The sequence below is a fragment of the Balaenoptera acutorostrata genome, chromosome 18 (genome assembly GCF_949987535.1).
Source record: "Balaenoptera acutorostrata chromosome 18, mBalAcu1.1, whole genome shotgun sequence".
NCBI classification, from domain to species: domain Eukaryota; kingdom Metazoa; phylum Chordata; class Mammalia; order Artiodactyla; family Balaenopteridae; genus Balaenoptera; species Balaenoptera acutorostrata.
The window spans coordinates 64,522,134-64,549,313 of record NC_080081.1 but is presented as its reverse complement, the minus strand read 5'-3'; the positions used below and the strand labels follow the sequence as shown (position 1 = coordinate 64,549,313).

Sequence of the window (27,180 nt, the reverse complement as noted above, 5' to 3'; positions counted from 1 at the left end):
GGCTCCTGGCAGGCCCTTTCAATTTGGGAACTCATATCCTTTAAGTTTCAGAAATGTTCTTATTTTTTTGACAATCTTTTCCTTCTTATGTCTCTATTCTTTCTTTTTGAATGTCAGACTTATGAATTGATTCGTTACAATCATCATCATCATCATCATTATTTAACTTTTCTCTCCTACTTCCATCTTTGTCTTTATTCTTTCTTTATTCTCTCTAGCTAGGTTGGTAAAGGGCTTGGCTTTTGCTAAGGTTTTTATATTTTTTTGTTGAGGTGAAATACACATAACATAAAATTAATCGTTTTAAAGTGAACAATTCAGTGACATTTAGTACATCCTTTTTAATAAAACTCTCATACTAGGCAGAAATATAAAGGTGATATAATAGAGTGTGTTGTTCTTCTCTAATCCCAAGCAGCAAATTCTAGGATAGGCAGATTTCTTTCACATATCTTTTCTCCACCAGATAATTTCAGTTTGGGTATCCTTGGATTTTAAACTGTTCTTGGAAATAAACAGAAAAATAACTGAGGATTATGATTGTTGAAGGGTAAAATCTTAGGGAGAGAAAGGACGTTGAAGGACTAAATCTTGAGTTTTAGAATTATTCCTACATGTATTGGGAAGGAGGAAACTGAAATGAATCTGTAAGGGCCTGATACTAGTTATATGGATTTTTGTTGTTGTTGTTCATTATGAGTGAGAGCTAAGGCTGTATTATATTTGAGGCAGTAGATTTAAGAAATACTCAGTTCCACTGAAAATGTTAGAACTTTATTTGAAGCTTTTTTCCCATCTACATTATCCAAGCAAATCTGAGTAGTGGGACTAGAATGGGACTTGATCCTGGAGGTGCCAGTTTTCTGTTTATTAAATCACAAAGGCATTTAGCATTGGTCTGATTAGAATGTGTGCTTCCCTGCCTTTAATGCACAAGAATTGCCTCTTCGAATGCATGTTTTCTGCAACAAAGCAAAACAAATTGACAAGCATCTAGTTCAACTTTCCAGGATTGTGAAAAGCTTCTGGAAAGGTATATGATTTAGGATACTGGTTCAGGATACTGTAATTGGGACAAAAGTAATAGTGGCTTAAGAAGAAAGTTTCTTTTTCTCTCTCATCAAAGACAGAACTGGTTGGTGGTCTGGGAGGTAGGGTGGTTCTGCTCCAAGCTATTGTCTAGGCCCCCACGTTCCTTCTCCTTTGCTGATCTGTCTGCTTTACCTGAATGGTTGACACTGGTTTTATAACACATCCTAGTTCAATACTACAGCTGAATTTCAGCCTGTGGGAAGAATGTGGAGGTCAGGCAGCTTCATAATGTGAACGTGACCTAAAACTTCTATATGGCAGTTCCAGTTGCAGTCCGTCAGCCAGAACCTGACTGCACTTACTGCAGGGCTGAGTATAATCTCTGCTTGGGCGGCATGTGTCCAGCCAAAATTGAGGGGTTTTGATGAGAAGGAAGAAAGAGAGATTGGATTCTGAAGGCCAGTTTTTAGTTTCTGAAATAAAAGGGATGGTAAAGAAATTAATTATGCTTTAAAAGCTTTGGAAACTTCCTTACCTTGTAGTTTGACAGCTTGTTCTAAGTTTATCTTGTACATTTTTGCCCCAGACCTGGAATCATATCAGGTTCTGTGTATTTGGAAATGGTATGTGGAAACCCATAACGTGGGTGTTAAGAGGTGATCTTTGCTGTTGAGTTGGTCATTGTTTTCATGCCTTTGCAGTAGACAGAGTTAGGAATACATACTTTTTTTTTTTCCTGAAAGAAAATATGTCATGAATTCATACTAGTGTTTCCAATTCAAATTTAAGGTAGATATTTAAAGAATGTAATTAAAGAATGTGTTTGTGTTATAAAGACCCAGGCTTGATTCCTGGCTTTGCAGCTAATTAGAGATGTAACCTAATTCTCTCTTGTTCTAAGCTTCAGTTTCCTCATCTTTAAAATGGGGATAATAATAACTGTATCTCATGGTTGTTGTAATGATTAAATGAGAAAATAAGTGCTCAAGAAATTTTACTGTTTTATTATTCTCTATCACACTGCAAAAAGGAGAGACTTCTAATTTTTGTAGGGGTTAGAGAAGACTTGCCCATGAAAGTAACACTGGTGCTATCAGGAAAGATTGGGTGTTAATGGGATGTAGAGATTTAGTTAGAAAAATATCAGGGCAAGAGACTCACCAGGGGGTAAGTGATCTGCATTAGTTAAGACAGGACCATAGGATTCTGTTTTGCTCTTTAAAAAAAAAAAGAAAAGGAGGGAGGGAGGGAGAAAGGAGAAAGAAAGGAAGGGAGGGAGGGAGGGAGGAAGGCAGGAAGGAAAGAAAGGAAAGAGAGGGAGGGAGGAAGGAAGAAGGAAAGAGAAAAAGAAACCCTTTTTCCCTTATAGCGTTTAGCCTAGTGTGTAATTACATGGTAATCTGTGTGCTTATTTGATTAATGTCAGCCTGCCTTCTTGCCCCACAAGGGCAAGGACTATCCCATCTTCCTTTTGCTTGCCTTTGTAACCCCAGAGTAGTCACTGCACAGAGTAGTCACTCAGCTGATATTCGTACCCTGAATGAACTTTTACAGCATTTATAAATACGACAAAATTCAGCATCTGATTATGTACCTATGTTATCATTCTGTAGTTATTTCATTAGTGTTACCTTGTCCCTAGCTCAGCTATAGCTCATGAACTAATTGACCTAATTTCTTTAAGATCGATAACTTATAATACTTTAATACTCTGCAGATTTTTATCATTTATCCATTATCTGACAGCATTAGTTCTTTGTAAATTTTTATTCAGAGTGAATTAATGAATGAATCTGCTGGTGATTCCATTTGTTTGGGTCTCAGCATGTTGTGAAATGTGTGCCAAGTAATTTATTGTTAAGAGTTTAAAGTACTTCAACTATCCCTTACAGTGAAGCCACTTGATGCTTTCATTTTGTTACGTTGCCTTAAGTGGGCGAGAGCAAGGTGTATATATATAGTTAGATTATCTTCCTAAGAATTAAGTCTCATACTCCCATGGGAGTGTGTGTGCATGTGTGCTTGCATGCACATCTTTTGTGTCCCATGGAAAAGATTGAGGATGAATATTCTCACCTGGATATTTAGAGAGGCGTTCTCAGAAAGGAGGCAGCATGGTTATAGTATAAGGCACCAGACTCCAAATTAAATGGCATATGTATTCTAGAGCCTTTTCTTCTTTTCTTTCTTCCCTTTTTTTTTTTTTTTGCCACTAAATATATGGTTCTCAAATTTGTGTTTGCTTATATTTCTTTTGTTGTTATTGTCCTCTTTGTTTAGCTGCAATCTATGTATAATAAAATGTAGCAATTTCAAGTATAAAACTTGATGAGTTTTGACAAATGTAAACATTGTGTTATTAACAGCACAATAATGATATAAAATAGATCTATCACTCCAAAAAAGTTCTCTTATGCCCTTTGCAGTTAATTTCTATCACTGTCCCCTGGAAACCACTGACATGCTTTCTGTCACAATGTGTGTGTGCACATGCGCATGAGTGTGTGTGTATAGTTTTGCCTTTTCTAGAATTTCATATAAATGGAATCATTCAGCGTGTAGTTTGTGTCTGTCTTCTTTCACTTAGCATAATGCTTTTGAGGCTCATCTATATTTTTGCATCTATCAGTAGTTTGCTCCTTTTTATTGTTGAGTAGTATTCCACTGTGTGGCTATACTATAATTTGCTTATCCATTCACCAAAGTAGAACAGTTGGGTTTTTCCCTTTTTTTTTTTGGACCGTTATAATAGTCATTGTGTACATTGGCATGAAAATCCTTTTGTGGGCATATGTTTTCATTTCTCTTGGGTATATACCTAGGATTGTAATTGGTGGGTCACTGCCAAACTTTTTTTTTTTTTATTTTAATTTTACTTATTTAATTTATTTATTTTTGGCTGTGTTGGGTCTTCGTTGCTGTGCACGGGCTTTCTCTAGTTGCGGCGAGCAGTGGCTACTCTTCGTTGCAGGCGTGGGCTTCTCATTGCAGTGGCTTCTTATGTTGCGGAGCACCGGCTCTAGGCGCGCGGGCTTCAGTAGTTGTGGCTCACAGGCTCAGTGAAACTGCCAAACTGTTTACTAAAGTGGCTGTACTGTTTTGCATTCCTACCAGGAAGTGTATGAGAGTTCTAGTTGCTCTACATCCTTCCAACACTTGAATTTTTTCAGTCTTAATTTTAGACAGTATAGTGGGTGTGTAGTGGTACCTCATTTTGGTTTTAGTTTGCATTCCTTAATGACTAATAATGTTGAACATCTTTTCATGTGCTTGTATGTCACCTGTATATCTTTGGTGAAGTGAGTGTTCTGATTCTCTGCCCAGTTTTTACTTGTTATCATTGAGTTTTAAGAATCTTTTACATATTCTGGATACAAGTCTTTTACTGGATACATGTTTTCCAAGTATTTTCTCCCACTCTGTGGCTTGCCTGTTCAATTTTTACAGTGTCTTTTAAAGAGCAAATATTTTTAATTTTTTTCTTTTTTTTTAAATTAATTTTTATTGGAGTATAGTTGCTTTACAATGTTGTGTTAGTTTCTACTGTACAGCAAAATGAATCAGTTACACATATACATGTATCCCCTCTTTTTTGGATTCTTTCTTTCTTTTATGGTTTGTGCTTTCTGTGTCCTATTTCAGAAATCTTTGCCTAACTTAATGTTACTGACTTTCTCCTGTGTTTTCTTTAAGGAGGTTTGTAGTGTGAGCTTTTACTTTTAGGGTCATGATTCATATAGGAATTTTATGTATGATGGGAAGAAAGCATTGAGGTTCATTTTTTGGACACACTGGTAACTAATTGTATCAGTACCATTTGTTGAAAAGGTAATCCTTTACCCATTGAACTGCGGTGGCATCTTTGTTAAAAGTCAGTTGGCCACATATTTGAGTGTCTGTTTCCGGACTTCCTATTATGTTTCATTGATTTCTATTTCTGCCTTTTGCCAGTATAACACTGTCTCTACTACTATAGCTTTGTAAGTCTTGAAAGCAATTTGTCTCCAACATTTTCTTTTCAAACTTGTTTTGTCTGTTCTAGGCCTTTGAATTTCCATATTTAAGTCATATTTAAATTTTTCCATATTTAAATTTATTTAAATTTCCAAATTTAAAGTCAGCTTGTTAAGTTTTACAAAAAAGCCTACTGCAATTTTGATTGTAATTACATTGAATCTCTAAGTTAATTTGGGGGAAATCCACATTTTACATTATTGGTTATTCTGATCCATGAGCATGGTATATCTCTCAAATTTTTTAAGTCTAATTTTTCTCACCAGTGTTTGTGGTTTTCCTTGTATAAGTTTTACACATATATTTTGACGCTTTTGTAAATCAGTTGTTTTATGTTTAATTTTTGATTATTTGTTGCTAGTACATGGACATATATTTTATTTTTGTATTTTGACCTTGAATTCTGTGACTTTCCTAAAATCACTTACTATCTAGCAGTTTTTTCCAGATTTCTTGGAATTTTTTTTTCATATAAAATCATGTTGTCTGTGAATATTGACAGTTTTACTTCTTTCCAGTATCTGTCTGCTTTCTGGTTTCTTTTTCTTGTCTTAATGTACTGGTAGAAGTGGTGAGAGTAGACATCTTTGCCTTGTTCCCAGTCTTGGTGAATGGGGTGACAGTGAAACCTTTCACTATTTAAGTGTGATTTTAGCTGTAGGTTTTTTTTCTGTATGCCTTTTGTCAGGTTGTGGAAGTTCTTCTTTGTTCCCAGTTTGCTGATTTTTGTTTTTTAAAATATCATGAATATGAGTATGGAATTTTGTCAGTTTTTATGCATATGTTGAGATTATAATATGATTTTTCATTTTTAATTTTGCTAATATAGTGAATTACATTGATTAATTTTTAATGTTAAACCAGCCTTGTTTATATACATATATATCCTTGTTATATATTTTATAGATGAGGAAACATACACAAAAGTGGTGATGTGAGTAAGTAGACACAGGAGCTCAGGAAGCAGCAGTCTGAAATTAATTACTATAAGTCAAGGAGAAAAACAGATTTTAGTAGTGTGACACACTACTAAACACAGTGTAAACATTAGATGAGAATCCAGATATGTAACAAGACTGTAGCAAACTGGGAGAATGTGGGTTTAAATCTTGCTTTTTCCAGAACCTGCAGTTACTTAGACAAATTTATCAGTCTCTTTATATCAGGGTTTCCTGACCTTCCTCCCACCCCCAAAGGATAATTCTACATTTCTTCTGTTCTAAGAAATATTATCCACCCTTACCCTCTCAGCGTTTCTGAAATCAGAAGTTTGTTAGCTTTCAGCTAGACTGTATGGACTTACATCTGGTACTGCCTGTGTCCGTGCATATTGATGCACAGGTGTGGGTCATTTTGCTCTCACTTGAGCGGAACTATTTGCTTTATTAGCACCTCGTGTCAGGGGAAATTTTTTATATTCTGTTTAAATGAGTTAAAATGTTTCTGTTTAAATAACATGAACATTTGGCTAATGTAGTAAAAGCATGACGAGGGCTAGTAGTAAAAGCAAGACTTCCCATTCTCATTTCCTTTCCTCAGAGGCTTTTAATTGCTTGCATTTTTAATTGTTGTGTTGGTTATTCACATATGTCCAATCAAAGAAAGTTTTATTGTGGAACTTTTAAACATATACAAAAGTAGGGAAAATAAAATAATTAACCTCAAGAACCCTTACCTAGCTTCAATAATTAGCCACATTTTGCTGGTCTCGTTTCATCTGTTCTGCCCCTACCCCATACACATTTATATAAACATTTATATATATAATATACATTTTAGAGGAAATATTTTAAAGCAAATTCCAGACATTGTATCATTTTTACCGTAAGTACTTCTGTATGCATCTTTAACATATAAGGATGTGCGCGGGTGCGCACACACACATGCACACACACCCCCCTGCAATGTTCAATATGGCTTAACAATAATTTATTTTAAAAAATCTTATTAAATTTAAGTTTAAAATATAATTACTCTAAATCAATTTAAATTTAATTTCTTTTTATAGCTTAACAAAAAATTTAAGGTGTTTAATAAATAATCTAACATCCAGTCTATATCCCAGTTTCTCTACTTGTCTCACAAATGTTGACAATGTTTTGTTTGAATCAGAACGCAAACATGGTTCACATATTACATCTGATTGTTACGTATTTTTATCCAGAAGCCTCAGAAGTTTAACATAAATTTGTATCCCTAAGGAAATTATTACTTTACAGTGAATAAGCATTGAAACAAACAAAAAATATGATAGATACATTAGATCACCTAAGGTACAACAGGCAGTGCAATATAAAGGCAGTTGAAATTGCCCAATTTCTCAGAAGAGAGGCAAAACTTTCAAAGCTATGTGATGGTATTATGACTCTTTTACCAGTTGTGAAGAACTATTACTGAAGAATCCAATATCTGTTCAAAGCCAACCTTTCAAAGAGAAGCATTATATCATCTAGTAATTTATTATTGAAATAAAGAGAATACAAAAATATTCTAAGGTTAATCAAATAGGAACTGCAAATGAAATTCTAGTAGCCTTTGATATACCTTGAAGTGACACTCTTCAAACTAAAGGTGCTATAAAGAGGTCAAGATCATAAGCACAGGCTATAAAATATGACTCTGATGTTCTGCTTAACTTATGATGGCCAAAAGAGATTCAGAAGAACCTCTAGACCCAGCGTGGAGAAGACTTAGACTAAACTCTGTTTGATACTCAAACACCATGAAACTCTTATGAGATGGGAGAAGGAGGGGATATGCAACTTTATGGATAATTATGTGCTATTGTTGGAAGAAGTTTCATGTACACTTAATGTTAAATTTGGGGGAAGCAAGGAAATATACATTAAATTGCTGATATATTTTAGAATCTAAGTTATAGGTAACCAGGTGTGGTGGAGGATTAAATACGATGATTCAAGCAGAGTATCTAATTAAAACCCCAGCACACAGTTCAGTTAATGAAGACTTGTCAGCCTGCTAACTTGCTATGTGATTTGGGGCAATATTTGGTATGAACAAGAGGTCTTTAAGCTTTTTTCTCTCCCTACTTCTTTGAATTATCAAGAAAAGTTTATTATTGTTATTTTTAGGGGTTACAATGTATTTCCAGACGATAGGGACATATATAACATACTGAAGAAAGTTTGTTGATAAGTTTTTATGCTTGAAGCATTACTTGCTCTCAGTTACCTGGGAAATAATGAGTCTCAAAATGATTCACAAGGCTTTTACTCTATTTTTTGTTTTTTACGTTTCTTTACCAATGTGCTTTAAGTTAACCTTCTGACCTAATACTTTAAAATTTATTTCAGTTTAAATGTTTTATGTTAGATTCTGAATAATTTGGGATATTATTTAACAATTACGTGTAGTTATACGTTAGAGTTGGTAACATTATTGTACATCTTTTGAGAAAAGTGCTCTTTTTTAGAGTGTGTGTGTGTGTCCTTTTGGAACTTAGTTTTGCATTTTTTTAAAAGTCACGCTTCATGTATTACAGTAACTTGTTATCATTTGAACATGTTAAATCATCACTGCAATAGTAGAGGTAGAGAAGGCATCAGAGCCTTAGGGGGCATATCATAATCTATATTTTTTCCTCTATAATTGTCTTTGGTATTAGTCCCTTGCTTTTTGTTTTCATTAATTTGTTTCTTGCTTTCATTCCTATTCCTTTTGCCATCGTTCACCTTGGTGTTTTTCTTAAAATATTAATTAGCTCCTTAACTTTTCTTGGTTTCCTTCAATCTGTCTTTCCATGGCAATAATTATTCTAAAGCACACCACTTGAGTGTATTATTCTACTGTTCAAAATGTTTCATTGTTTTCCATTGTCCACTAGATTCCTCAGGACCTTTCACAGTTTAGCCAGTTACCTTATTTATCCATCCATCTGTTTTATTCATTCAGTCATATTTATTGAGTTTCTTCTATGAACTAGACACTGCTGTGCTCTGAGGATCAAATGATAAAACAATCAGGAGCTCAGTCCCCTTGGGTCTAATTGAGAAGACAAACATTAATAAAAGTATCATGTGATAAAAGTAAAACTGCAATGATCATGTATCCTACCAAAGGGAGGAGTGTGTATTGTGAGAGCTTATAATAAGGGCACACTGGATCTAGTCAAGAAGGTCACTGAAAGCTAAGATTTGAAGAGGTGAGGAGGATGTACTACACAAAAAGTGGGAAGGATGATCATGCCAGGTAGAGGCACTGTACAAAGGCTCTTCTCCCAAAAGGAGTATGTTTTGAGACTGAGGGACTAGAAGAAGGCTAATGTGACTTGGAGCATAAAAAAAGAGGGATCATTGTACAAAATGGAAAAGAAGCTTGGGCTTGACCACACAAGGGGTTTTGAGGCCATGCCAATTAATGTTATTAATATGAATGCAATAGGAAGTCATCCAAGGGTTTTATTTAGAGGTAGGGGGTGGAGGAGTGAAAGACAAGTGGATGTTGGAAGACCAGTTAGGCATTGTTGCATTAGTTCTGACAATAGCTTGGTCATAGAGGTTGGTGATAGTAAAAGAGATAGAAAGAAGCAACAGTTTCAAGAGATATTTAGAAAGTTAAATCAACCAAATTTGCTGACATATATTGCATTTGGGGGTATAAGGAAGAGGGAGATGGCTTCTTGCAAAACTGGATAGATTGCGGTGCCATTCATTGAGCTAGGGAATCTTGAGAGAGTACCATTTGGGGTGAAGGAAAATCATGAGTTCAGTTTTGAGCAAACTGAGTTTGAAGTACCTTTGAGCCATCCAAGAGGAAATGGCAAGTAGGCAGAAGAATATTTTGGTGCTCAAAAGAAAGATCTAGGCTGGACGTATCCAATTGTAAGATATTATCTGGGTATAGGTAGTAATTGAAGCTGTGAGTAGGTGGATTGAGGGTTTAGAGTATAAACTGGCCAAGGCTTAATACTGAGCCTTGAGCGTCAGCAGCATGTAATGGCTAGTATTAGAGATTGAGGGTCAGGTCGGGGTGGAAGACAGAGGAGCAGCCGAAGAAGCAGAGGGAAGCCATGAGAATATTTCAAGGTGAAAGCCAAAGGAAGAGTGTCTTTCTAAAGAGTGGTAAATAGTTTTGAGTGCTGCTGGGAAGCTAAATCTGAAAAATCTTCACTAGGTTTAATGACTCCTTTGGTTATATATTTCTGTGTAACAAATCATCCTAAATCTTAGTGGCTTAAAGCAACAACAGTTTATTATTTCTCAAGATTCTGTGAGTTGGCTTCATTATTCTGGGGGCTTAGCTGGGGCTGGAACATCCAAGATGGCCTTATTTACATGTCGGGGGCTTTGGTGCCCACTGTTGCCTGGGTACCTTACTTCTCGTCCCTGTGACTTCTGTCTCCATAAGATCTCTTATCAGGCAGTGGTCTAGTTCAAGCTTCTTTACCTGGCAACTGGCTCCCAACAGGCTGGCAGTGAAGCTTTGAGGCCTGTTAAGACTCAAGCCTGGAACACTTTGACCACACTGTCATCTACCACCGTGGCCAAAAAAAGATCTTTGATGACTTAGTGTGGGAGTTGTTTTAGTAGAGTTGGAAAGACTAGGAAATGATGAGCAGATGAAGAAAAATCCCTTATCATTCCCCTATATTTTCTCTAAACTTGACCCAAAATAGGCTACTAATTTCCTGAATGCTTCCTGTTTATTTCCTCACATGCTCCTTTCCGCTAAATATTATTCCTCTCTCTCCACCATATTAAAATCTTACCCGTTCTTTTTTTTTTTTTAATTTTTATTGGAGTGTAGTTGATTTACAGTGTTGTGTTAGTTTCTGCTGTACAGCAAAGTAAATCAGTTATACATACACATATATTCACTCTTTTAGATTCTTTTCCCATATAGGTCATTACAGAGTATTGAGAAGAGTTCCCTGTGCTATACAGTAGGTCCTTATTAGTTATCTATTTTTTTTATACATATAGGAAAATCTTACCCATTCTTAAAGGCTTTCTTAAAATCTTCAGTTTCTCTCCTTTGTGTGTTGCTCTCCAGCAATTCTGAATTTTAATTTAATTTTTTATCCCAGTATTTCTTATTTCTTGCCTTTTATGTTTTTGATCATGATCTTCACTCTGCATGCCCTGCAATCTGCAAAAGGTTGTAGATTCTCAGTAAACTTTTCATTCTTCAAACTAACTCAAATGCTACTTCCTCGGAGAGCCTTCGCTGGTCCATCCCCCAAATAATCAATTATTCCTCTGTACCTCATGTGTGCTTTTACTATTGTACATATCATAACATATTATAATTATTTACATGTTCTTGAAGGTAAGAAATTGCAGTGTCTGCTGTGTTGCCTTTCATTAAATAATTCCTGAATTATAGCTTGATTTGTGATCCCCATTCTTTTTTTTTTTTTTTTTTTTTTTAATAAATTTATTTATTTATTTATTTTTGGCTGTGTTGGGTGTTCGTTTCTGTGCGAGGGCTTTCTCCAGTTCCGGAGAGCGGGGGCCACTCTTCATCGCGGTGCGTGGGCCTCTCACTGTCACGGCCTCTCCCATTGCGGAGCACAGGCTCCAGACGCGCAGACTCAGCAGTTGTGGATCACGGGCCTAGCTGCTCTGCGGCATGTGGGACCAGGGCTCGAACCCATGTCCCCTGCATTGGCAGGCAGATTCTTAACCACTGCGCCACCAGGGAAGCCCCCCATTCTTAATATTTAAGAAAAATGCCCCACATGATAACAATTTAAAATTTTGTATTAATAATGACCTAATTACTTCTTTGATACTGTGCCAAGTTCATTGATACTAGGCCAGTGCATTAAACTATAAAGACAAGTTTTGGTTTGGTGTGTGAGGTAAAAAATTTTTGCAAGAAAGAATATATGATCACACTCTTTGTATCTCTAAATTCTAAGGCTAGAATTTATGAGGTTGTATTCTGTGTGGCCTCAGTAGAAGTATGTCCGTATGTAAATTCTCATTGTGAATATTGTACATTGAGCTCGATTCAGGAGTTGTTGATGGCTTCACCATATGGAATGGTTGTTTCTCTACCCCCTGCTGTAGGTGTTGGGCAAATTTTTGCAGCTCGTGTCTTTATATCCTCTGTGTGCGGGTACATACAAGGGACATAGAGATGAGCTGGTTTCACATATCGGGGAAGAACAATACTTCAGCTCTTGGAGATGGGACTAGTTGGTTCTGCGACCCACCGCAGATACGACAGTGGGATCTGTGTTTGTGTGTTTGCATCCGTATCTGTGTGTGGTTTGGGCTGGGGGCAGCACAGATGTTGTTGGCAGGACACTGACCGGTGCTTGTGCTCTGCAGCCCTCATTCCGCTCCTCGTACTGTACTGCTCTAGTCCTTTCCTTAGGCGGTGGGAGTGGGACAAATACTATGGGGGGACACAGAAAAGAGTCAGATCCCTCTCCCTGCCTTCTCTCGAACTGGAGGGGGAAAGGCAGTCAGGGAAATAGGTCATTAAAACTTAAGGTAGGAAGTATAATTATTAAAGGACTTATAATTTGAGTTACTTCAGTAATAGAACCAGTTGGCAGAATATCCAGCTGCGAGGGGAAACCTCCTAAGAGTTGGTACAGATCAGTCACCTGACTCTCGTGATGTGATCATCATCCAGGAGTGAGTTAGGTTGTGTGCCAGGAGAAATCCGTTCGGGTCCTGAATTAAAAATGTTTTTGAAAGAAATTTCTTTTATCTTCTTTCACTGTTTGCTGACTTTTATTTATTTATTTTTTACATCCTGCAAATTTAAGAAACAAGTAATAACGTATGAGAATCCTGGTTATCTGAAGTTTTATAATTGGTTATCTTAAAGTGAGCTAGCTAAAACGTTATCCAAATCTTACTTATTTGGCTTGGTAGAGTCCTTATTTATTTATTTATTTTTAATTATTTATTAATTAATTTATTTATTTTTGGCTGCTTTGGCTCTTTGTGGCTGCGTGTGGGCTTTTCTCTAGTTGCGGCGAGCGGGGGCTACTCTTCGTTGTGGTGCACGGGCTTCTCATTGTTCACGGGCTTCTCATTGCGGTGGCTTCTCTTGTTGTGCAGCATGGGCTCTAGGAGCACGGGCTTCAGTAGTTGTGGCATGCGGGCTCAACAGTTGTGGCTCACGGGCTCTTAGAGCGCAGGCTCAGTAGTTGTGGTGCACGGGCTTAGTTGCTCCGTGGCATGTGGGATCTTCCCGGACCAGGGCTCGAACCCGTATCCCCTGCATTGGCAGGCGGATTCTTAACCGTGGTACCGCTAGGGAAGCCCTAGAGTCCTTATTAAATCCTGAAATAATGCCATGTTTGTGGTAGGCACTCACAGAATAACTGATTAAAATTTAAGTTGATCTTTAGTCCAGCCTTAGCAAAATCACAAATAATTAGGGTCTGAACCATAAACAAATATGAAACAAATTAAGGGGAAGTTGCACTATTATAAGTACATAAAGTTTGAGTATGCCTAATGATAGACAATCACCTTCCTAATCTGCCCTTTGTTTTTCATACCTATGGAGAAATAAATTGTATTTTTTTTTTTATAAGAAATTCAGGAAAGACTCAAAGGTGAAAAAGGGCAGTAAGATAGTTATCCAAAGGAAAGAAGGAAGAGTTAGGGCAATCTTCCTCAATTTAAATTGAAGTTATATTTCCTTTTCTGTCAGCTACCAAGGTAATTATATAAGAAATCTGGAATGGTGAGATCAATAAAATTAACCATTTAAAATAATAATATAGAAAACCTCAATTGTATTCAAGTAAAAATAAAACTTGGTTAGTATAAAGTTTTCTGTGCTTATTAGTCCATTAGACTGAAGCTTTGCAAAGTATAATCTTATGAAGACTGTAATAAAGACCAATAATGTCATGGTTATGGGAAAGTTACTGTATTATTGAATTACACATGATTTATCCAGTTCTTAAAATTTGCAGTCCTTCTTTGATGCTCTAAACTTGATTATATAGCAGGGGTTATTTGAGTCTGTATTCTCCCTTGACACACAATCTTACATTGCAACTTGTCTCTAAAATGGGGATAATAATAGTACCTACCCCGTTGGTTTGTTATAAACATGTTATAAATATGAAAAGCTCCTAGAATGTTGCTTGACACATACATAGTGAGTGCTCATTATGCTAGCAGTTGTTGTTGTTTATTTTTATTGTTGTTATTACCCATGTACTTGAGAACTGGAAGTGAATAGCAAGAGGGAGAAGAGTGCCTCTTTTCATCAAAGAGTAACTGGGGGAAAAGCATAGGATTGTGCTTTATAAAAACAAATAATCTAAAATGTTCATAACATTTAGTAATTAGTGGTTCAAAATCACCAGATTGATTCAGAAATGGATGATTAAAATTTTTTTCTAAAAGTAGTTATTTTTATAATTAAAATTTTCTTTTTCCATTTAATAGAATTAGTTTATTTTTTACATTAATATCTCAACACTTGATTTTTTAAAATGCAGATTATGGTTTCAATAACAGGCAGCATAATGCAGTGTTTAAGAGCACAGCATCAGGGACCGGACTACCTGGGTTTATATTCTGTCTCCTCATCATTTACTGTGTACCTTCTGGTAGGATCAGTGCCAGGAGAAAAGCTCATGACCCTTGGCCATGGGCACGAAATCTTGGCTCATCCTGATATAGGAATCTTGCAGCAGATTCTCTTGACATGAGTCTTTTGGAGAGAGGTGCCACTTTAGCAGAGCTTTGCTAGGAACTCTCTTCTTAGAATTGAATCTGATTTTTTTTTTAATGGTTTGATGTAAGTCATTGAAGAAACTTGAGTTCTTAAGTCAGTGTAGAATGACTTCAATCCCTAATTTATCAAGTTCAGAAATCTTCAAGGTGAGAAATAGAAAGGCTGTAAGCAATACAATTATGTCTTGTTTTTGACAAAAGTAGTATAAACTCTGGCAATTAATTTGGAAGTGATAATTTTATTTATTAAAAAATTTTTTATTAGAGTATAGTTGATTTACAGTGTTATGTTAGTTTCAGGTATACAGCGGAGTGATAATTTTGAAATGTGTTCTGTATTTTAAAGAAAACTCCAGTATTTGTATAAATCAATCCCTGAGTATGCTGATCCCGGGTTTCATTTCTTTTTTTAAAAATTTTATGAGTGATAAAGACTTTCGTTTTCCTAAGCACTATACCAGTAACATGTATTTCAAATTTTCCCGATTGTCTTAAAAATCTTTGCTCTTGATTGTTTTGTCTCTTATTCTCTAACAGTTCCACCAGCCCTCCCCACTCCCACTCTTTGCTTTTTCGTGCCATTGATTCATTGGAGAAACCAAGTCAACTGTCCTGTAACATTCTGGATTTGACTGATTGCTCCCTAAGGTGGTGGATAACTTGATCCTGTATCCTCAGTTGTCCCTGTAAACTGGTGGTTAGAACTGAAGGCTTGGTTAGATTCAGATTCAACCTTTCCTTCCCTTTTTCTTTCCTTCCTTTTTTCAATGTTATGTACTTCACATTATGAGGCCCATATTGTTTGGTTGTCCCCATTTACTTACGCTAAGACTGATGTGTGGATCTGTTGGTACCTTGTGACTGTTGGTTCAGAGGTACCCATTAGAATCACTTTAAAGTGTTTAAAAATTCTTAAGAATCTTGGATTCTGATTGGGCAGGTCCTAGGGGCATGGGGAGAGACATAGATTAAAAAACACATGGAAGAAACCCCCAAACCCTCTACCTTTACTCAGATGTAGTAAGAATCATTACCTTTAATACATTTAATATGTAACTAGAGTGATAAAATTTACTTTTAAGCAAATGCTTTGGGAAGATATGTTTCGTATGAAATGAAGCATATTTAAATCATTAACTGTGGAGGTGTTTGAGGCTACTGTGGTGTGGTAGAAAAAAATACTGACTTGCGGGACTTCCCTGGTGGTGCAGTGGTTGAGAATCCGCCTGCCAGTGCAGGGGACACGGGTTCGATCCCTGGTTTGGGAAGGTCCCACATGCCATGGAGCAACTAAGCCCGCACGCCACAACTACTATGCCTGTGCTCTAGAGCCTGTGAACCACAACTACTGAAGCCTGTGCTCCTAGAGCCTGTGCTCCGCAACAGGAGAAGCCACTGCAATGAGAAGACGGTGCACCGCAACAAAGAGTAGCCCCCGCTCGACACAACTAGAGAAAGCCCGCACACGGCAACGAAGACCCAAAGCAGCCAAAAATAAATAAATAAATACATTAATTAATTAATTAAAAAAAAAAGAAAAAGAAAAAATACTGAATTGGACCTGGGAGGCCAAATCATTTATTGTCTCTGAGGCCCATTTTTTTTTAAAATCTAGAAAATAGGAACCCTAAGATATTTATCATAGGGTTGATTTAATGATTAAATGAAATTATTTAATTTAGAAGCAGTCCAGCACCTGGTGGTGAGTTATGTTGAAATCTGAAAAGCATTACAGAAATAGATTTTTTTCAATTGAGGTCTTCTTTGAGTAAAGCTTAAGAAAATTGAAGTAATAATATCTTATATGCTATTTTATATATATATATATATATATATATATATATATATATATATAGGCTTTTGTTTTTGAGCTTGTTTTTTTTGAATGATAGGAGACTCATGACTCATGATGTAGTTTTAATATGTGTCATTAATGTAGCCTTTTTGGGAGAAATAGTGTTGGAAATCTTATTGTTTTTTATTTCCCCTTACTTTCAGCTCCATTTACCTCTTAATTCTCCTTTGCCTGGAAGCGAATTGACCAAGGAACCTTTTCGTTGGGATCAGAGACTCTTTGCATTAGTGTTGCGGTTGCCTGGCACGATGTCAGTAGAATCAGAACAGTTGACAGGTGTGCCTTTAGATGACTCTGCAATCACACCAATGTGTGAAGTGACAGGCGGTAAGTTCTTTGCTGGCAGTAATTCAGTGACTTAAGCAGAGTTTATCTGAATGTTTTAAAATGTGCATTTCAAAATCTCCATGTTTGTTTTTGTTCAACAAATTAATATTAGAAGTTAGTAGACATAGATGGTTTTAAAACTACATTGATGAAGGTCTTTGATTCGATTTGAATAGGATGTGAATACTATTGGGTCTGATAATGCATGATATTTTTTTCCTAACCATATAGAAAATGCTGGTGTTTGAAGTTGTTAAACTTATTTTCTTACCTACAAAGATTGCTAATGATTTACAAATGCCGTAGAATTATTTTCTCTGAAAAAATGTTTTGAGAATCATCTCATTATCCATGTAATGATTAACCCCTGGTTAAGTACAGTTTTCCCCAGAGGCAAAGAGGAAGCTGGATAGGTTAGAGGAAACAGGTAGTGAACTCTCAGCCAGTAAGTCCGGGTGGTCACTGTGCTCAGTGAACATTAGTGAAATGCTTGAAACAGAATATGTAAGAGGCTCAGAACTTTTATAATGTGGAATTGGTTAGCAAGTGGCTTAAATTCATATGGATATGTATTGTGTGCCTACTGTGTACCAAGCACTGTTCCATGCTTTAGAACTTCCATAGTGAATATGACAGGCATGGTATTCTCGCTTTCATGGTGCATTTTAGTTCTTGCTTAGGGAATTTAATACTAAAATGTCCAGGTCTGGCATACCACTAGTTTTCATCAGTGTCAGGGGCTGTGACATAGTCTCCATACACTGTCAGTGCTCTATTGGGATTCTATCATAGCCAGCTGTGTAAGTTAAAGGAAAATATAAAGTCCAATTAATATTTTAGGTGCCTTTCTTCTGAAATTCTGTGGATTTTGGAGATCTGCAAATTTCACAGACAAAAAGGGTATCCCATATAGATAGGTATGTGAAGAAGTTAGAAGAATATTCCGAAATCACCGTTGGTAATATCTTTCAGTGACCCAGAAAACTTAGTTGGTCAAGGAATTAGGGAGCTTTCCCCAAATATACATCCTGAATCTCTTCTGATGTAGTGGTTTATTTACCTCTCTTCATGCTCCTGCTAGCAATAATGGGAAACTGCTCAAATGTCACTCACCTTTCCATATTATATGAATAGTATGTTTTCTTCTTTATTTTCAAAGAATGGTGACTAAAAAAAGTTTTGAGGATAAAACACCAGAAAAGTAGAAATAACAGAAAAGCTAACATCCACTGGTGTTGTACTATCCAAATATGTAATCACTGCTAACAATTCTGTGCATTTTTAAACTTGATGATAAGAGTAGTGTGTGTACATTTATTTTTTCCGTTATAGAACAATTCATGTTCATTAAGGAAAAATTGGAAAGAAATTTGCCTGTGTTTCCAAAATAATTAATATTTTGTTGTATTTTTAGTGTATACTTTAAAAATTATATAATTGTCATTGTAAGCATTTTTCTTTTATTATCAGGTGATTAATGAATACTCTATGCCAAATAACTGTTTTTGATTCTGGGAATACAGCAGGAACGATAGACAGAAAGCTTACATTTTTGGACTGTGTGACAGATGAAATCATGTAAAATGAATAAATAATATTTCAGAGAGTTCTCCTTACTATCAAGAAAAAAAAATAGGGTGAGGGTGCAGAGGGTAATGAGGCAGAGAATGAGTATTCCTGGGAAGTCTTTTGAGGAGGTGACTTTTTTTTAACCATAAACCTAAAGGATATGCTTACCCCAGTTTGAATCAATTTAAAATACTGCATGTCCTTGGAGATTATTATACTCTTTGTCTAAAGAAGTAAATAAAACAACAATTATTTATAAATTACATTTGCATATCTCTAACCTTGATGTTAAAGTCAGTTGTTTGAATAGGGATTAAATCAGCCCTGGTTGTATCTTAAAAATATTAATCCCTCTAAAATTATTGTTACAGCATGTGCATCAACCCTCTCTCTTTTTTAGATATTTTAGTTCCAGGTGTACAACATAATGATTTGATATTTGTATACATTGTGAAATGGTCACCACAGTAAGTCTAGTTAGCATTTGAACAGAAATCTGAATAATGGAGTAAGCCATACAAAGATCTAGGTAGAGGAAATAATAAGAGAAGGAACATGCCCCATGTTTTTGGGAGCAACAGGAAGGCTGATATGGCTGGAGCTTATGTAGGGAGAAGTAGAGAGTAACAGGTTTGTTTAGAGAGGTAGGCAAGGGCCAAGTATTGAATAGCCTTTTAGGCCATAATAAATATTTTTTATTTTCCAAGTGTGATGAGAAGTCATTGGAGGGCTTTTTATAGAGGTGACTTCTGATTTCTGTTTCTGAAAGATCACTTCAGCTGCTGGATGAGAATATACTGTAAAGTGGTGAGAATGGAAGCAGGGAGACTAGAAGAGATGATAGTACTTTGATCTAAAGTGTTAGGTTTGGAGGTGGTGAGAGGTGGTCTGATGGAAAGGAGAGACTGAGGGCAATGAGGGAAGAAGGAATCAAGGCTGATTCCTAGATGATTCAGTTGGCCTGAACAATTGGAGGTGAATGGCTATGCCAAGTACTGAGATGGTTACTCAGGAGAAGCAGGTTTGGGAGAGGCGCAGGTATGATATCAAATTTAAAAAATGCCTAATAGACATGTTGGTGGAAGTATTGAGGATAAAAAGCTTTTTATAAAAACTGTAAGACTTTTCTAGATTAAATAAATTTAACTTTCTTAGCCTCTATAAAGACTGTTGCCCAACTTAGAAATGTTCCTTTTGTCTCTTATCCATTTTACTAAAATGCTAATCTAGTATACTCTGGGGGAAAGTTTTTTTTTCCCTTTGTTTCACTTTACTGCCTTCAGACTCACTATGTTTAGATTTTTTGGGGGGATCCTCTAACCACAAATGAGCTAGCTTCTTGACTTGAAAGTATGTGCTTTTCTCACAAATATTATTAGTGATCCCAGAAACTTTATCCTTCAATACAAGGTGTTATACATTCCAAGAGGTGAGTTTTGACATAAAGAATGAGAGAAACATGACATAGGTTATAGGTTCACTTTGTAAAGATGGCAAAATTTGCTTTAACTTTCAAAAGAATTAATGAATTTTTGTTATTTTCTAAGTGACTCAAGTTTATTTTTTCTCCAATTTTCATAAAATGTCTTTGTTAGTAATTTTATTTCATGCTAAGATCATAACTTCTTTACTTACATTTTCCTAATCAATTAGTTGATGACACAGGTTAGGGGAGTAGAGAGGATTGCCACAATTTTATACTTAAGAACTTCTGTTTTTTATTAACATCTTGGGAATATGCTTAAATATCATGAAATAAGATATTGAACCTTTATATAATCTTCTAAATACTTCTTGTGTTAAGACCATCAGCCTTTTTATGTATTGTTTTATGTACATGTTTAAATTGACTCAAAAAAATCTTTAATTTGCCAATTCTTTCAAATAAGTGTGGTTCCATGTAGGCTTTCTATTTTAAATATTGATTTCAAACTAACGTCATGGTTTTCAGGGAAGAAGGTATATCCGGATGAAAGTGTCTAATACCTCGTAAGGGTTTGAATCTTGGCTGCACTACTATACTAACTTGAATAAATTAGTTAATCTCTCCATGCTTTAGTTTTCTCATTTGTAAAATGGAGAAAGTAACCAATACAGTTGTTGCTAGGATTGGATAAATTAATAATAGAGTGATTAGAATAGTGCCAGGTACATAGACACTCAGTAATTGGTGGGTAGTTTTATAAGTATGGCTCTCATTGTTGTATTCAGGTAAGCCATTTGTTATATGATACTTGTTATTCTAAGCTGACTCTGAGGATTTGAATCACTCTACTGCCTAATGTTCTCTTTTCTGAGTAGCCTTTAGCAAATCACATGTTGAGTATAAATTGGTATGAGTAATTTGATATGTCAAATATAATAATATAACGTGTTTGGTAATAATTGGTTGAATTTCTTAAGGAATAGGACTTTTCCATATTGAGCTTATTGCAAATAACATTGTAAGATGTTTGATTAAAGATTTTTAGTTGTCATGGTTTTCAGCACTGGTCTAGATCAGTACAGATAACAGAAATATAAGTTATATATATAATTATAAATTTTATAGTGTCACATTAAAAAGAAACTGATAGGGAATTCCCTGGCGGTCCAGTGGTTGGGACTCTGCACTTTCACTGCCGAGGGACTTGGTTCAGTCCCTGGTTGGGGAACTAAGATCCCATAAGCCGAGTGGCGCAGCCAAAAAAAAAACAAAACCAAAAAACTAAAAAGAAACAGGTAGAATTAATTTATATAATATTTATTTAAATCAATATATACAAAATATTTCAACGTGAAATTGGTACTTAATTATTCAGATATTTTACATTATCTTTATATTACATCTACAAAATCAGGTGTGTATGTTATAGTTACTGTACATCTCAATTTGGACTAGCTGTGTTTCAAGTTTTCAGTAGCCATATGTGTCCAGTGGCTGCAATATGGGACAGCACAGGTCTAGATATATTTATTGAAAAATCCCTGTTTAAGAAGTCTTTTCACTGGTATTTTTTCTTAATCACTAGCATTTTAATGCTTCTGAACTAAAAATTTTATAGGTTAAAATATTCAAGAGGGAAATTCACTTAAGATAGGTAATTTCTAAGTATGTAAGCCAAATGAAATTCAGAAAAGCACATGCTACTATCTATATATTAAAGTGCGAACACTTAAAATATGCAGTACCTGCCAGCAGATCAATTAAATAATTATTGAGTATCATCTATGTCCTTAGCATTAATCTTTAGTGATGATACTTTTGTTAAGCAGGAGTAAGATTTTTGGGGGTTAGTTACCAGATGTTGTATATGTGTAATAAAGATAAATTGTGTTGGAAAACAGTTGGAGATAGTTTTTTATATTTATATATATTTTAAACTCTCATTTCATGTAATACATTGTGTATATATATAATGATTTTTTTCATTGTGGTTTGTTCACACAAAGATTTCTATTTTCCACATACCTTTAATTACAAAAAAATTTACATACTCTCACAAAATGGAATTGTTGATTGATTGAAGATAGCTATTTTTGTTTTGTTATTCTTCTATTAGATAATGAAAAGGTCAGACTTTATCATTGAACTTTTGTTAATCAGTATTGTCAAAAACCCTACTATGGTTCTTTTTTGTTAAAAGTAGGAATTTTTGCAACTTTATTCTTTTTATTTCAGGCCGTTCATACTCTGTATGTTCTCCAAGAATGCTTAATCAGTGTCTGGAGTCCTTGGTGCAGAAAGTACAAAGTGGAGTGGTAATAAACTTTGAGAAAGCAGGACCAGATCCTTCCCCTGTAGAAGGTATTATTGTACTTCCCTTATAGACATTTTAAACTGGATTTATCAAATATTCAACTAGAACTGAAAAATTATTATGATTTGGCCTTGTCAATGTTAAGGCCAAATTATTAAGATGACAGAACAGCTGTTGGTAAAGAGGGAAGATTAAATAGGAAAGTCAAGGTAACATGCTAGTGGTTTGGTAGCATCGCCTTTTTATATTGGTTGTTCATAGCCTGAAAATCTATAAGCGCCAAAACCCTTTTTAAACATTTACAGATTAGCATATTTCCTTTTTAGTATTGTAATGCTGACTCTCTCCAGTATATATGCTTCTTCCATGTCCCTTAATTCACAAGAGTGTTCAACCCTAAGTGTTTATTTAATTCCTTAGCTACATTTTTTCTAAAGATCAGACTGATCAGAGCCAAATGGTTGGTGTGGTTCCCAAAATGAGAAACCAGCCTTTGCCATTCAGCTTGATCCTTTAAAGTCTAGCTGAGCCCCACCTGGCTTTATGCTAATATTTTGTGATCATGAACTATTTATATTAGCCAGAGGGTATAAGGAGTTTTACCAGAACCAATGGAGAGTTTACATCTGGACCTTCTGCCTTGTATGATGTAGCTTATGACAAGAATTAGAAAGTCATTAATGGCACTGGCAGAGGTGATGCACTAGAGTGGGTAATTGGGAGAAGAGAAAGGTCATAGAGATGAGAAAGTGGTACCCTCAGAAGGGATTATAGGGAAGGAGCAGAAGATGGTAAGATTATATAAATCGCATACTGTGTCTGGTTTAAAAAAACAAACTTAAAAAAAATTTGAATTGTTACACATGGAATATATTTATTTTTAAATTATTTTAGGACTTTTGCTTAGAGTTAGGCACTAAGTAAATGTTTACTGAACTGTTAAAGAGAGTTACTGTTTTCTAGAATTGTTTTAGATTAAAGGTAGGGACCTCAAATCTGGATTTGCATATTAACTTTTCATTTTAGTTATTAGGCTTTAGTTAAAAAGATTGATTTTAAAGAAATATTCATTTAGCAATACTTACCTAGTATTTACTAAGCCAAGCATGATGGTGAAGAAATTGAGTGTTTGCCCTTATCATCTAGTGGGGAAAACATGTCATTCGTTAAACAAGTATCTACCGTAAAGTATGTTTTACATGTTCTGATTGGACAAGCAAAAGATGCTGTGGGACCTCCTTTCACCTATTGAACTCATAGTTGGAATGTGCTGATGTTACTCTCTAGTGAATTCTGATGTAATCTAAATGTTAAGCCTTAGTCATGATAGTATTCTACCATTTAAGAAAAATAGGAAAATCCAGAATTGAACAAGTATTAAGACATTTTTACTAAGTAATAGTAGATATAATTTAACTGCTTATGTTTTTCCTTTAATGATATATACTTTCTTTGCTTTGATTTCTTTGCCGTAGATGGGCAGCCAGATGTATCAAGGCCTTTGGGATCTCAGCCTTGGCATAGCTGTCACAAACTCATATATGTCAGACCAAATCCTAAAACTGGGGTTCCTATAGGTCACTGGCCTGTTCCAGAGTCCTTCTGGCCAGATCAGAATTCTCCAACACTAGTAAGTACCAGAGAGACTGTGACTTTGTAATAGTAACCGTTAACTGCTTTTCCTACTAGTTTTTAAGTGCTCCCGTCAGTTAAAGGTGTGGCTGTTGTATAGGAATTAGACAAGCGCTGTTACTTGCTTTAGTGTGCTGTATTGTTCATCAGGAAGTGACAGAGAAGAGGCATCTGTCTCCTTTAGAATCTAACACTATGCTTATGCTTTTATTATTGGCCTCTGGTTACAGAAGCATAGATATAACAAGAGCTTCTCTTCAGATTCTAAATCTAATGTAACATGAGGATTTCTCTCTGGGACATAATATACAGTTTAAATGAAGGCTTAGAAAATAATTCTGATGGTTTGCCTGCAATCTTTTAGGACTTAGTCTTAGAAATTCATGTTGACTTGCATAGTTTTAGTTATAGTCAGTGTTTTCAGTCTGGACGTTTAAGGTAGCAAAGATTTTCTGGTCTTGTTTATAGGAATTATTTTTAGAAACAGTGAGGCTTGTTGAATGATCCTGGTGAATTATCAGTGTTCACTGTATGGTTCTTATAATAATAGGGTAAATTTATACAAATATCTATTAAATCTTGTTAATACCCTTTTTTCAGATTAGTGTTTTTTGTAGTAACTGAGGACCCCATGGGATATGACAGTGGTTCTTTTGATGTTACCCTTAGAAGATAAGAGTTGTATTTCAAAGATCATTAAGCAGTCTTTAATAATGTTTCATGCAGCTATCATTTATGAATTAAATTGAACTCTTTTTGAAACCTTTTATGCTTTAAACCGATATCAACTCTTCAGGATAATTTTTACTTTTATTCTGTACAAGGTCTATAAAGTGATATTTCCTTTATTCATTAGGGATTTAATGTAGTACATGAAATTAGATTTTTATACATTTCAGTGAGGTATCTTCTCTCTTTTTTGGATTGAACCATCATAGTTTTTTAGTCTGGCTTTAGAGAAGCTCTCAATTTCTTTGGTCATATTACTTTCTCTTCTAGAGCCCTTTCAAAATTCTTACAGAACAGATATCATATTTATATGAAATATTATATTGTTGGTTATTCATTCTACTATATTTATTTAACACCTACAGTAGTACATATGGTACTTGTTAAGTCCTAATAGGAAGAAATCCAAAACCAGTATCACAAGCATTATCTATTAATATTGCTCTAGTGGTCTATTACAAATGGTTACAAGCCATAGAGGATTTTGAAGTATCGGTAGGATTTCAGTTGGAGGAGGAAACTGTGTGAGAAAAAACTATGGAAGTAAAAAAGAACAAGGTGAATTTAGAGGAATGGAAAGTAACTGTGAGGATAGGTGGGTCATAATATGTATGTAGGACATTGAGAGTACTATTAAATAAACCGAATTGCTCATGACTTTACATGCAAAGTTAAGGAATTTGAGCTTTTCTTAATAGGGTTCATAGAACTGAAGACACTTTTAACAGAGTGTTCCTTTAGGAAAATTAATCTGGTGGTTGTTACATGAACTGGAAGGTAAGCTATTTACCTAGAGGGCTATTGCTTTGGTTCACTTAATATAAGAGTTTGAATTAAAAGATGATGGAAGAGAGAATGATAAAAGAAAAAGAGAGAGAATGTTAGAAAGAACTGGCAAAATTTAGTAACTGAAGGATATTTCAGGGGAAATGAAATTTTTACAAATAATAGTATTTCATATAAGAAGTATTGATACTGAAATTAAATGTGATTTATTAGAGACTGGTTCTGAATTTGAATCATGGCTCTACCAGTTTTTAGCCATGTGTCTTTGGTTAATTATCTTCTCTAAGCCTCAATTTCCCATCTGTTAAATAGAGATAATAACTCCTATCTCATAGGATTATCTTGGGGATTAAATGAAATAATAAATGCCCCCCCTTTTCTTTTTGGATCTCAATATTGTCATCCAAAAAAATAGGTGAGTTTCACAGACCCATTCAATACGCTGTGTGTCAGGTACATGCTAGGCACAGGAGCAAAACAGTACTTCCCCTCTGGAACCTTACCATTCCATAGGAAGGTCAGCCATATAAACATAATAGAGTACAGTGTGCTGAGTGTCATAGGGGGCAGAGCAGAGCCCAGAGGAGGTGGTGCCTAACTGCCTCGTATGTGTTTGGGGTACATGGTGAGACTGTGTCAGGGAAGAAGTTTCTTAGAGGTTGGTACTTGCCTTGCCAGTTCAGTCTTCAAAACTTAGTTTGTTTGCATTATGCAAGGGAGAAAATAGTAAAGCAGCTTGTGATAACATATGAAACACTGGGGCATGAAAGATAATGATCTGTTTGGGCAACTGCAAGTCGTTTTGGTATGGCTGGAGCACAGGGTGTACATGGTGTGGTGGTTAAAAGGCAGATGGGGACCGTATTGTCAAGGCTCTTTGTAAAACAATATTAAAAGAAAAGAATCTGGCCCTATTTTTAGGTGGTTGGCTGCTATTTTTACCCAATAATTTGAGTTAGGAAAATTACATGATTATATTTATCTTTCATGGCCATGGGATTGATTGGAGGGGGCTGACTAATTAGGGAGACTAATTAAAACTGAACAGTTGTACTCATCTAGTCTGAGAAATGATGAAGGCATGAATTAGAGTGGTAAGAAATAGAAGGTAAATTTTTAGAGAGATGAGAATTTAGCATTGACAGAGGGCAGTAACTAAAATAGTGAGCATCTGCCATGTTTATGTGTTCTGCTAAGTGGCTTAGAATTTGTGGTATCATTTAATCTAATTCTCTGTGACAGTTAAGTATGGAGGATAAGAGGGAGATATTAAGGCTAACATCTAGGTTTTTAGAACAGGTTTTGTGGTTTGGGGGTGAAATAATGAATTGGGTAATAATATATTTGAGGGACCTATAGAAAATTCAGGTTATGTACAGTAGGTAGTTGGATACATAAGAGAAATGAGAGCGATCTGGTCCCTCGACAGTGGATTTGGGAGCCACCAGTATATGTAGATAGTAACTGAGGCCAAAAGGAGTCCTTTATAGCTATGAAATTTCACATTATTTCTTCATAGCTCATAGTTTCTTCACCAATCTTCACTTGGTGAGATTTTTAGGAAGGAGACTGTTAAGGGGGAAATAGAGTAACTTGTTTTTTTTTTCCTTTAAAGTATTGTGGTTTTTGCAGCTCTACAACAGGGCCTCCAAAGTAGGGTGTATTTAACACAGGGGTAACCAATACAGTCTGCTGGAATAGGGAAGGAAAGCATTAGAACTTCTATGTATGTTTACTCTTTTCTATTTTTAATATAATTTTGGTATATATTTTATTATGTACCTATACATTAATCATTTACAAGTATAAATAT

The 27,180-nt window shown here is 35.4% G+C and overlaps 1 protein-coding gene across 4 annotated transcripts in view; it reads left to right on the top strand.

The window, feature by feature from the left end:
- Positions 1-27,180, top strand: part of INTS6 (integrator complex subunit 6) — a 107,184-nt gene that overhangs the window by 40,343 nt on the left and 39,661 nt on the right. For all 4 annotated transcript variants that reach the window (XR_009005867.1, XM_057532621.1, XM_057532620.1 and 1 more), the window contains 3 exons: positions 16,728-16,911; positions 22,142-22,267; positions 23,696-23,850. Coding sequence is in view for 3 of the 4 variants with exons in the window: in XM_057532621.1 (XP_057388604.1) it covers positions 16,728-16,911; positions 22,142-22,267; positions 23,696-23,850 (465 nt within the window). In the remaining variant the exon portion in view is untranslated. The remainder of the gene's footprint in view (positions 1-16,727; positions 16,912-22,141; positions 22,268-23,695; positions 23,851-27,180) is intronic.